We start from the raw sequence: 13,622 nt of genomic DNA on the forward strand, positions 1-13,622 counted from the left end.
TGCACAATCAAATCAGATTTATTTTTTACTTTACATATCTTACAACAGACAGCTGGATGTAATCCATGTGGTTGAACAGTTCATAAAAGGATATAAACATTGACTTTATGAGATTGAGTAGAAATGGTTACAGATACATCTATATTTGTGAGGTTTCTTTTTCGATGAAACAATTAGCATTGTGAAGTACCATTTTTTTATTAAGGCCCAATTAGAATAAGTCCAACACTAAGTAGGAATCACTGTGTTTTTAACTTCAGGACTGGCTGGACTGTTCTAATATACTGTTAGCAGCACTAGCTGTCTACTGCATTTGTACTTCAAATGACAAAGTGCCTTCAAGGCTAAGATAATTCTAAATACGTACGGGGACCAGCACATTAAAGCACTACAGCAAATCAAACAAAACTAAAGTCTGAATATTCACATTAATCAAGGCAAAGGTAAAGCCACTATATCCCTGATGAACAAAAATCCTTGACCATACAACTTAGGTCATTCTGACCATATGGGCTGAATTCGAATTATGGGGAAAAGGTAGGTATGTGTGGGTGTTTATGTCAAAAGGGTGAAGCAGTGTTCCCAGTTTCTACTTATAGCAGTCGGAACTACAGACATGTCTTAAGAATGGCACTGCATTCGGGACACTCCGAAAAGGTTGTAGTGCCTACCACTAAAACAGAGTGCACCTCAACAACAATGATTGTAATGGAAATCCATCAGTACAGATGGTATCTGTTATTGATAGTGTTCAGATGTGTGTGCCTATTTTTGACCATAGTGAATTCAAAATCAGCATGCAGGCACATGATCACATGTTCAGAACCTCAAAACTACTGCTACTTAAAGTGACTCTCCTTCTTCGACATCCTAATTTTCTATCAGTGTAATCAAAAGTTAGCAGATGGACGTTCAACATCTCTACCCAAAAAAAGTACAAAAATATAAAATCAATTACCAGTTGAACAAAAATCCATTTGCAGAACAAATGTTATGTGAATTCGTATTTTTACCCTAAAATGAGTTCCCTTAGCCGCTGTCTAGCATTTAAGATATAAAAAAAATACATCACTGAACTTTTAAGCACAAATGCATTCTTTCGGACTGCAAATAATTCTTACAAACAGACCCATGTAGGGATGGCCAAATGGTTCATTGGGAATTAAACTTCAGCAATAGGCAAGGATGTTTTGTGGGTCCTTTCCCATGCACATTATATTAGCATCCTGTGTCCAGCGGGTCAGACATGCCAAAATAGCTCGGAAGTAACGTTTTGCTTGCACTTTTACAAACATATACATCTCTCAATCTGATCTTATACAAAGTATCCACAGAACCAACATTTCAAGATCAACAGAATGTCTAAAAATCAACACTAGTTCATGTTATTGCCTTTGGTCTACAGTAAAGTCTAAAACAGTCATCTATATATTAAAGTGCCTAGAGTAAATAATATATGTTGGTTACTTAGAAAAGAAATAATACCAATAATAAGCAACATATTTCTTTACTTAGCTAAGAAAAGACATTAAAAAGTAACACTTTATACTGAAGATGTTGTCACTTGATTTGATTAATGTAGCAGCTACCCACCATTTCTAAACAGGAAGGCGGTTAGCACATATGTAATTTTCACATTTGTAATTTTCACATTTGTAGAGCAGCTCTTTCAGTTAAAGCTGAGGTTTAAGATTACCCATCATTAATATATCAATAGAACCAACCTATCAATTGCATACAAAGGAATGTCGGTGTGCAAAACTATATTAATTAACAAACAATCAAAAGATAATAAGTCACAAGGCTAAATAATGATACTGTTGCAAAGCCATATATAGAAGGTTTTCATTTTCAAACAATACAGCAGCAAAAAAAGAATTCACTTGTTAAACATCCTGCTTTCCACACGTTTTCAGGAGGTACAGCAAACACACTACAGCAACATCTGTTTGTGACTAACAACACATGTAAACGTCAGACACGCTATCTCCTGCTACATCTTCTCTGGACTTGCAAACAGTGTGGAGAGAAAACCTCTACACACAAAGGCAACACTTTTGCTGCACAAAGTGCAGCTTGAATAGTTAAATTAAACATCTCTCTGATTTTGGATTGGATTCAACATCTTGAAAACAAATCCCGCTGGTAAGCAAAAAAGTGAATGTGCAGGGTCCAACCATAAAGTTCACATGTCATAATAATAATTTGTAATGTCTACAATTTAAATTAACTAAGCAGAAATAGCAGCCAAGCAGCAATGTGAAGTCTTTGTGCCTCTGTAACTTCACCTCTCATTTCAAGAAGAACATTTTTATCTGGACCAAAACATTACTCTAAGATTGGCGCACAAAAGTGAACATGTGACATGCCTGAATCCAGTGGTTTTCAAGCTAATGACATCTGGTATGCTCTGCAATGTTTTTTTTGGCTGGGTGAGTACCATAGTTAAGTTGAAAAGGACATCTTAAAAGATAGCTAGATAGTTTAGATGCAAAATTACTTATGTAATCAGAGAACACTTTTTGCAAACGTAAAACTGGTTTTCCACTTTAAGGCTTAAGGTACAGCTCGACAAGTGCATCCAGGCCAGAGGTTGCTTTGTTAGCACAGAAACCCTTTGCTACAAAATACCAGGAATGGTCCAAATCAGATGCCTGCACCCAATCCAAGAACTTCAGATTTACAATGAACTAATAATAGAACACTTTCATTAAAACTAGCAACTGCCCAGAAGAGCCAGTCGTAAGATATATTGCTAATGCATTTTTGGAAAAAAACTAGCATATTGTAAAAACGCATAATAAATTCTCTTAAGAGATTACAGAAAATGGGTTTAGGAATATAAACCCTCTCTATACAACTACCTAGGCAAACACAATAAAGACATACATTATACTGGAGCATAACACCATCCTCAAACAGCACTGTAAAATGGTGGATCGATGCACATTCACCCACATTACAGAACATAAAAATGGAGACAAAAGGTAACTGGGTTAGTTTGGAAAGAATTTGGTTAGTTGAGAAGCACTATCTGGTGACAACATTTCTTTTAAATACAGAAGCTGTTAGTTGGTTACACAATGCGGACTGTTAAGCAAACACTTGTTCAGCACTTATACATCTACCAGCCAAACAAAAATATCATCAAATTTTAATGAAATCAAAGGAATGCAGTTAAGGAAAAGCCGCTGGAATGCAGAGTGCCTTTAAGGTTCAGCATTGCAGTTCTTTGAAATAATTTTCTGTGTAGTTACTTTTCAAAATTGCTATTCATTTTGTTGCGGTTTCAACTACGCAATTGCAATGCATGGCAATCGTGTCTATTTAAGATGGTATTCCCTCACGTTGACAGAAGATGCAGTTGTATTCAAGGACATTACAAAGCAAAATGCAAGAAGTATAGTAGCAAATAAAAATATTTGCTGGCAATTCGTTAACAGTTTTTTACAATAACAAAGTAAAACTTGTGGTGTTTGCTGGGATGCGGTTATGATGGAAGATTGAGACAGATACTATGGAAATTATATGTTAAGCAGGAACACTGCTGGTTAGTGGTATTTTGCCCGAGTTTTTAGATGCTGGAAGAAGACAGTCTGAGGGTTGAATACGAAGGAAAAGATGCAGAAATTGACACTTTCCTGCAAGTTATTTCCCTACAATTTTTAATTTCCAGCATTTCTCCACCTAAAGAATTATCAGGACCCCTTGGTCACGGTGGTCTGGGGAATATACCATTTGTAATTTGAGTTTAACAAAAAATATACGCAACACCTAATTAGGTTTGTGCTCGGAAACTGAAATATATATATATATATTCGTCACTCCTTCGAAAATACGAAAGTAATGGGCGCACACGCGCTGCCTTTCCACAGTTAGATTTATTAGTTATTTCAGCATGAAAACAATCAAACGATCTACGCGTTTTAGTGCTCCTGGCATATATATTTAGATATGACTCAAGGCTGCACCGTCATCTAAATTTGGATTTATTTAGTAACAATGTAGTATGATTTGCTGTGTGAGGAGCACGATCATAAATAATCACACATATGAAATATGGCATAGTTATAGCTCTCATGCTGCCAGACATGGAAATATTGACAGCACAGAAAAGGGGCCCGATACAGCTGTAGGCTGAAATCGGATGCCTATATAAAGGACCTTGAAATTCACACAGGAAAGTGAGTCAAGTGGCATCAAATTCTAAAAGTAGAAATCAAGTGAATGTTTACTTATTTCAAATGCCCAACACTGATCACAAAGGGAGTTTGTATAAATTACCATACTACATTCTGCATTCCATTTGCTTTGCAGCAACTGCAAGCCCAACCTATCTGAGAATCGTTATTACAATTGGATTTTGTGGCATGAACAGTGCTTGTGAAGTGAAACCGCATGGTGTTTACAAAATAGTGGTAAATGACATGATTTCTTGACAATTCTAAAAGAAGAACCTCTGTGTATTTTTCCTCTAATATGTGGAAATCTATTTTTATGTATGGGCTGGGAATCATTCCACCTCTTAAAAATGAAACTTCTCTCAAACCAACCCCTCCAGTCTTAGAACCTCTTGTGGCAATGCCAATTATATCAACATATATTCCAGATGCACTGAAGCCAAAGCAAGACAGAAAACATCATTAATCTGATAGAAGGAATAGGGCTATTTTTGTTTGTGGGAATAACACAATAAAACCATGCAATTTCACCCCAAAGGCCGAGACTCCAGCTGCACATGTAAGTAAAGCGCACAAAAGGGCTCGTTTGAAATAGTTCCCAAAAATCTTGATAAAGGTTAGCGCGCTGCATAAATGCCGATCAAAACATAATATGTGGTACCATCTACTATAGCACTCCCTCATTTTGGCGTGAAGGAAAAAGGACATGGGAGAAGTCAACTGACTGCATTCCTTGCCAAACAGACAGGGATTACGTGACCTCGGAATTTCCATATTTAAGAAGACAAATTAAGATGGAATAATGGAATTTTAGAAAACAAACATAAAAGCGGTTTTTAAGGTGCCATGGGAGAACATCAGTTGAAGACCTCAATACGTCTACAAAGTGGACAGTGGCTCACCATCATCGCCAGAATTAGAACCAGTTTTAGGCATGTCTTTCACATGGTGGAAAGAGGTAGCAGTAGCATGACACAACCCAGCTCCTTCTGGGCATGGAGCCCCATACTAAGCCCTGCCTTACCAACATTACATACAAATCCCTCCTGCCTTTGCAGACAATGAGACTATTTTTTACGAAGGGACAGACGAGTATGCACTAGCGAAGCATATTGTAGAAAGGGGATGTGGCTGATAATATAGATTAAAGGATAGTGGACATAGACCATACACAAATAGTGCTAAAATACCAGAGTCTGCCTTCTCTACACAATCTCTGTGCCTGCCCAATTATGAATATTCTGATCGATTTTTATTTGATTTAAAGAAAATGTACATCCCTTGAAAAGAAGTCATTTATGTTATGTGATTTCCAAACTATATTTAGCTGACACTTAGTGAACCTTCATCTGATGAGAATCAGTATACTGATCACATTCATCTGTTCCTTGAACAAGGCTGATCATGTTCAATTGAGAAAGTACTTAGTCCACTTAAGTCACGGCGTGCTTAGCATTCTGAGAGGGTTCTTGAAAGGTATGTCTTATTCAACTTTTCATCAAAGAAGGTTTCTGCCATAGACATCTGAAAATATGCTATGTTTACAGAAGCAAGTTACATTTGTTTGAAAGTAAGCTTTATCCAACATTTTTGAGTTTGCAGGATGTTTGTTTAAGGGGCTTAAAAAATTGTCAATAGTTGCTTTTAGACACAGTCATTCCTAATACGGGGCACTTTCTGAATAGTGGCAGCGTGGCTCTCCAGGATAAAGATGATCCTGTTAGTTCAAACACAATACAAGAGCGCAGGCTAATGTGACAGCAGGCTTCTCAAAAGCCTCATCTGCACCCCCCCCACCCCACTTCCCCCATTTTACATTTGAAGTATTGCACACAAGGGATCATAACAGCATTTAGAACCTTGCTCAAGCTCACCAGAAAGTGGATGCTTTTAAGACATTGGCACATGGTAACACACAGAGATTTGTTAGCCTCCCTCTGAATTCAAGTTCCGAAAAAGAGGAAAGAATGTAATCATCACGATTTAAAAATGAAACCAGAGAACAAGCTCATAATCAAACTATCTATGCATTTGGCATATTTCTGTATGTGATGCTTGGGTGATACATATCAGCCTTATTTGCTTGACCTGGGGAAGCACAGCATACATGTTTTTGTCTACATGCTGCAAATGGTCGTAATTTAATTTCTAGTCCCCAATATTGTGACTTTCAAACTGGATGATACAATGCTGTATTATAAATAATTTTTAAATGCAATGTAGGCTGAACATTGTTAACTCATGATCGCTTTTAAAGATTCATAGTATGATTATTGATGATAGTTTCTACCACTATTAATTGCATACTATCACTGGCAATGGGTGATGCTTTCCAGAGGCATTGTCTTGTTTTTTAAAGACTTATTTCTGTTCACTTCCCTTTAACACACCGGAAAAATGCAGCCTTAGTCTGAATAAAGCATCACTAATACAAAATATATAGCAGGCTGCTGAAAGGTAAAAAATGTTGTTTTCATGCATTGGCCTCTGTGCATCCACACTAAATTGTTTATACATTCTGATTCAAAGAGTAATGGCCAATGTGCTAGGTGGCGCTATGTTAGGTTGTCAAGAAGCCTGATTTCACATCAGTATATTTGCGCTAAAAAGCAGTACAGTATGATGAAAAATGCACACAGGTTCTCCTTTAAGTTATATGTTCATATTGTATCAACAATTAATACTTGCATATTTCGAAGGTAGCACACACTGAATCATTAAGGGGGCACATAAAAGCCCACAAATGTATTTTCTCTTTGCTGACCATCAAGAAACAAACCTCGGAGGTGCACTTGCATTATAATTCCCCTTCCGGCCAATAATCATTTGATGAAAATCACTAATATATTTTGTGATGGAACTGCTACTGAGAAGTTGTGTTTAGGTTCTGTAGTTGTCTGATCTTTCTGTGTTGACAGGTCTAACACTACTTTTAATATAGATGAATAAATCAGATAGTCCTGTCCACATTACCTGTCGAGCACAGAACACATTTACAATATATCATGAATTCTGAAGAAATTAGTAAAGGTTGACAACGTATGAGAAGAGCAAAAACCATGAATAGGAAGACGCTAACCCAAAGGAACCGTTTTGTTTTTGGGAGGTAGGAAGACATTTTGACAAGGCTTAATATTTCAGCAAAGAGATTATGTTTAGCCAAATCATAAAAACATTTTAAAAATGATAAGTGTAATTTGAAAAGGCATGTGTTTTTAAGAACGCTGTTTACTTCCCATGTTATGCGAGTACATGACTGTCTACTAACCAAAGCAAGTGGTGGAATAAATGAGCAGACACTGCTCCCTCCAGTGGTGTTACCGATCAATCAGTAAAGAGAAAGTGTGACTTTTTCACATAATGCACTCTAGTGGTGTGGACGTCGGTGAACCGGGATGGTTCTACACAATTAGGTTAAGTACTCCAGTGGGGAAGAGAGGGCACTCTGAATAAAGTGAAAGATTTTTATAACTGGAGTGCTGCAATTTACAGCAAGACCATTTTTTTATCTGGGCCAGAAGAAAGCCCTTCTTGCATTTCAAAGCAAGGCTTGTTTTCTGGAAACAAAAGGACCCTCTGCAGTGGTCACAGGATGCCAGACATGGAGGAATATGTCAAAAAACTAGTGTGGGTATGCAGCGACGTGTGCGGAGAGTATCTCTCACCTTTCCATACTGCCACATGGCAGCATGCAAGACCAGACCAGTTGGTACACACATTGGAATATCTTTTTTTACTCTCCCTTGGCAAACTAAGAGATTTTATTCTCATGGGCTTAGATGAGAAAGCAGTTGGAATTTAAAGATCTTGCAAACTGCCCCACTCATTGATGGCTTCCTACAAAGTTACTTTTGCCTGATGCATGCTAATGGTGACATGAAAAACAATGGGATTGTTCAGTGAAGCCGTTTATATCTGTTCATTTAATCTGCTACTCTGTTTTGTTTTGGAGGAGATGGGGGGCATGGAGGGGAGGTTAGTGTCAAATGTTGATATTTAATTGCCTGTTTTCCAGTCAAATACATCCTGCTTGATCTCAAGCAAATCAATGTAACCGTCTGTCTCAATTTTTCTACTCTTAATTTGGATTTTCAGAAATTGGATATTAATATTGAGTATTTTTTTTAAATAGTTAACACTCATATGACTGACCACTCTACACTGAACATGTTGCAGCTATGATGCACAGCCAAAAGTATCAAACCCTATTTTTGATCATTTAACGCATGTCGAGATGGTCAGCAAAGGAAAAGACAATCGTTTGTGGTTGGTGGGGAGAAAATTCTCTCAGAAATACAAAGCATATGTCAACTCAATGCAGTAAAATTACATGAAGTAGGTTACGTCCCTACGCCTAAGCGTCTTCTGTGCATACCGCACATACATTTGGATATGTTCACACAGTAAACCATAGAAACACACTGGCTCTGATGGCTACCTGCTGTGCACAGATAGACTCAGCTCTTAGATACTTGGAGCTGTTAGATACTCGGGGAATCTGGTCGCTCTTCGGTCAGCATAATCTGATGGATGCTTACCCTCTGACCACATTCGAGGTATGAAACTCCAAGTGCCACCAAACACTGCCAGCTCTGCAAACGGAAGAAGAACAATCGCATGGTTATTTCATGGCCAAAAAACACATAGGAGTTGGAAATAGAGACACAGTGAGATAGAGAAAGAGAGGACAAGAGAAAGAGCAGGAGAGAGACAGAATGAGCAACAAAGAGCACGTAAGAATAGCAAGCAGGTGAGAGGGAGGAAAGAGGAGGCAGTGTCAAACATTAGGGCTGCATTAGGTTTCCATAAAGGTGAGATTACAGTAGGCCATAAAGCGTATCCCTAAACAGAGGAGAGGTTTCTCCTGATCGTACTGACTAGGCCATATTTCAGGCAATGGTATCAGAACGTAAAACTGCATTTCTTTTAAAAACACCTTAAGCAAGCTGCACCCATTGCATAAATCCAGACTATCTAAAATGCATGCAGAATACCTCTCACATTTTAATACTATTTATAAATCCTAATACAGTGTAAATTGATGTTTTATCACCTGTATTCATGTATCAGTACACCATGTTCTAAATCTGTCCCCATGTTCCTAAGATTGTGCAGTACTATATCAAGAATTAAAATACTAAGACTGCAGAGAATATCCTGCTCACCGTTATATTTTCAAGTATATTCTAGGGGAGATTTCTCAAATGCATATGTTGAGTTAAAATACTGTGCCTTTCGCAGTGCATTTATCCTGGTATACTTTATTAGTGCGCACGCCATGGGTACCCCGAATGCCGTGGGGATCCGTTAGACTTCAAAAGATGTTATAGGTATAGCTTAGTTCTGAAAATACTCTTCCCATGATCTAGTTATTCATTCACCCATTGGGAATCACATGCACCATATCCGGCAACCCACACAAGCACATTCAGGCCATTAACTGCTGACTCAATGGTTGACTCGAAGTCATCTGAGAGATTGGCATGAAGGACATGTGCCTGGAGAGAGAAACACATAAGAAAGGAATATCTAAAATCACTTTCTCTTTTCCTGCTATTCGCATTTACAATAAAAAATGTGGCTTCTATTTAAATATTTGGAAACATCAAACACAACTGAGTGCAGTTTGATGCTTCTGAACCTAAATGCTGTAATAACCAGCTCCAAAAAGCAGATATAAATTGGATGGAAAAGCAGAGTAAAAGGTGGCATATAGGGCATAAAAAGCAAGTTTCTGTGATAGTTGGTGTTACATAAAGCCACCAACAATAACGCACAAGACACAGGAGATCAGTTCAAGTCTGCTAGTGAAAACTGAACAAAGGACACACTTACCAGATATGCTACAAAGCAGAGGTACATCACAGAGAGGAGAGCTGCCACTACGTATAGTGGTATGCTCTGCAGAGCAGAGACATAGGCGTACACAAAGTACATGTTTATGGAGCAGACAATGAGGATCAGGACTCCGCCGGCGATCTTCCAGCCACTGTGATGAGGAAGAAAAAACGAAAAATAAAGCACTGGGACTGGAGGGCCAATGTGCACACAAAGGTGACTCAAACACGACATTTTGAAACTTATTTCCTCAGTTCTGGACAAACTTTTAGGGGCAGATATGCTAGAATCAAACACAATGCCTAGAAAAGATGAACAAGAATCATTACATGGATGACATATTTTGATCCCATGTAGCACTAAAAATGCTTCCTCCTCCCATCAATTCATTGAGCTTTGACAACTAATCAGATTCAAGATAAGCACTGGTTGAGTGGGAGGCTGACCTGGCATTAGAAGGCACTTAGTGGTCTTGCTAAAAGAAGAGGACACCTGTACAAAGAGGGAGAAAGTGACCTTCAAATAACTTCTAGCGCTGCTTTTGGTGGGACGCCGGTGGAAAAGCACTACTTATAAAATGTAATGGAGGAACAATTAGCCAAGCTTTGAAACATTGGAAATTAAGCTCTATGTCGCATGTTCTACATAAGATATAAATGCTTCATAAAAGTAAATACTAAAATCTACTGAAAATATATAAGCTATACAGACTCCTGAAACCTGTAAATATACGAGTATATCTCTTAATCAGTATAACATATATAGTTCTATTATTTCCGTACAGTATGTCCCAATACAGGAGAATACCAATGAGATATATATTTTTTTTAAATTAACCGTGGCCTCGAGTACTTTCCAAAAACGTTGATTGTAGCAGACAAAAGTAAACCTTCACTGAGACCTGAGAAATTAAAACGGACCAAGGTTAGAAAGTCAGGTCAGGCATGAAAAATTCCAGTCAACTGCCACTATCCAGCAGGTTCAGAGGGCCCCTAAGGCAAATGGCGAGAACTGTGTCCCACGCCCAGGCCATTCTAAAGGGGGTGAAAGGTCTGACAGCACCACAGAGCTGGAGGACCAGAGGCTTGAACTCCAACCGGTGAGTTCCAATGTGCTGTGGATAGCCATGGCTGTTGACTTTACCCTTTCAAAAATCTGGTTCATGGATTGAAGATTCGGCTTCTTTGTTACAACTCAGGAGTCTATGGCAAAAAACTAAGGGAATGACTATTTAAGTATCGTTATTTAACTGTTCCTCATTAGGAAAAAAAATAAGCACTGATAAAATCAACAGGTCTCAGGCATGACACATCTCAGCTTTGCCAGTGCTCATTTTCCCCCAGATAGGCAGCGACCATCTTTTCATTGTTTTGTTTTTTGTAAAATCATTCAAGATTATTAACATGGTTCAGAGGTCATATGCAGCAGCTGTCTTGTAAAGGGTTTTCTTTGCCTAAAAGAACTAAGCTTCTTAAACTAAAAGCTGGCTGTTGAGCATGTATGTGTATGTGCAGCGATATATTGTAACAGCTTTGTTTTAGTTTAAAAACAAAATAATTATAAGATTGCCACAATGCGTACTTGAGTAGGCTTTCTTGATGAGCCATTATAAGGTGGCAACTGCGCGTGTGTGCACACATATCACAGCCATCTTTGAATCTTGTTTGTTTTAGCTTACAAAAAATTATTCTGAGATTACCACTGCACATGAACACCAGCAGATGCTCATCTTGGAATGATTTAAACATCATTTCAAGGTGGATGCCGGAAATCAGTGTGGCAGGTGAGGAAAGGAATGCACAGTACTGGGGTAGGCAGCTATTGGGGAAACCTTATTCTTTCATAAACTAGCGGGGGGTCAGAAACACACAAAAGAGGGAGGGAAAATAGTTCCTCGCACTACAAAGTCTTACGTCAGGAGAGGAAGGTTACTTTCATCTACTCAAAATACTGAGACCGAAATGCTCTTCGGGTGGGACATTACCAAGAACATCAAGGAAAACCATGAATCAGGAGCAATGGGTGGACTTAAAGCACAATCTACGTCTATACTGCCTACTATAAGTCTGATCACCAACAGTCAGCTGAAGTGGTCTGTAGATGAGACCTTACATTTTTTTTTTTAAATGGAGAACTCAGAGCGCCATAGAATGTCAGCAGCTGGCAACCCGTCAGTTGTAGGAAGTGAAAGTTGTGGTGAATGCCAAGAAACTGGTTACAACACAGAGATAGTGGATGGAATGTTTAGACTTAATGATAGCTCCATTTAATTCTGTACTGTCTGGAGAAGTAGATTAACTTTTGTACAGACAGTTTAGTAGTACTGTGACTGCAGAGTTCCCAGCTGAAATATTTGACAAATGCGGCTGCGTGTTTCAGTAGTTTTAATCAATGCAATTTTCCCCACATTACCATAACATCCAGCAACAAGTCCAACAGAAATTCAAACAGGCATTGGCAAAGCTAATATGTCTTCTATACAGCTTGTGCACAGGAGCACAGGTGCCTTACACCATGGCATTTATTTTTATTAAGTGCATTGAAACAGCCAGCCCTAATGCTTTTTAAAAATTTTTATAAACACATTAGCACTGGTTGATATGGCATTTTTTTAAATTGCAACACGGAGGGAGGGAGGGAATAACACTGGTGGGGGGTGGGTGGACAGGCAAGAAGGGATGGGGCAAATGCACAAAAAATGGAGGGTGGGATAGGGGCAGGGGTAACCACACGGATGGTTGCAGGATTTTATTTTTATAATACAAGCCAATTACCCAAGGGTGTCCAGGTGCTAGAAAGGTAAAAGAAAAGAGGTAACATATCTGGAATAAATGAGTTTTTAACAACCTATGAAAATTTACAAGATATGATTCTGAACAAATGGTGGCAGATGATTATTCCAGGCCTCAGCTGCCAGTACAGAAAAGGCACAGACACCTATACGCATCTGCTAACTTTCTGAATATTTAAAAGTAAAAACCTAGAACAAAGGTAAGCATCAGGAGAATAGGGGATTGTATAGCTCATGGTTGTATACATACATAGCTTTATGACAGAGCTTTGAAAAGATACTGAATCTGTATTAAAGAATTCTTAAGTTAAGCTTGGCAGAGGCATTACCCCTTCGTCCTTCTCACTGTACTGACTCATAGTGAGGTTCCTGTGCCTCCAATTACACACCTTTCCAACTCACAAAATTCCCTCCACCCTCCGGTTTCTTTTTTGTGTCCATCACACATCTATACGCTCGCGCAGTGCGCATGCTCCAACTTTATGTTGCGGCTCCATTCCTGGTCGCATGGTGCCGGCAGGATTGGGGAGCATGCGAGGACCAATTGGCGCCATGCTGAGATTGGCGGCGTCTGGTCTCTGGAGACAGCGTGCAGAGAGGGGGTGTGATGGCGAGCTTCAGGTGAGGGCGAAGGGAAAAGCTGCCTGCAGTGCGGTGGCTGGGGCTCTTGCCAACTTCTCTTTCCTGTGGCCGGGCCAGAGGTCTGCTGTGCTCCCTTCGGCTGACTAGGGGGTGGGTGCTGGTTTCCAGGGAGACTGTCTCCTGGGATTGCTATCTTACGGTTGGGCCCGACCCTGGCGCTTCCGACAAGG

At 39.1% G+C, this 13,622-nt stretch overlaps 1 protein-coding gene across 4 annotated transcripts in view; it reads right to left on the bottom strand.

Annotated features, from left to right (window-relative positions):
- Positions 1-13,622, bottom strand: part of SLC11A2 (solute carrier family 11 member 2) — a 358,374-nt gene that overhangs the window by 16,182 nt on the left and 328,570 nt on the right. For 3 of the 4 annotated variants that reach the window (XM_078688843.1, XM_078688844.1, XM_078688846.1), the window contains 2 exons: positions 10,017-10,170; positions 8,720-8,773 (listed from right to left, as the gene is read on the bottom strand). In XM_078688843.1, coding sequence (XP_078544969.1) covers positions 8,720-8,773; positions 10,017-10,170 — 208 coding nt within the window. Of the gene's footprint in view, positions 1-8,619; positions 8,774-10,016; positions 10,171-13,622 lie in introns of all 4 variants that reach the window. The other variant, XM_078688845.1, reaches the window with a different exon arrangement.

The sequence above is a fragment of the Lissotriton helveticus genome, chromosome 1_1 (genome assembly GCF_964261635.1).
Source record: "Lissotriton helveticus chromosome 1_1, aLisHel1.1, whole genome shotgun sequence".
In the NCBI taxonomy this organism is placed as follows: Eukaryota; Metazoa; Chordata; class Amphibia; order Caudata; family Salamandridae; genus Lissotriton; species Lissotriton helveticus.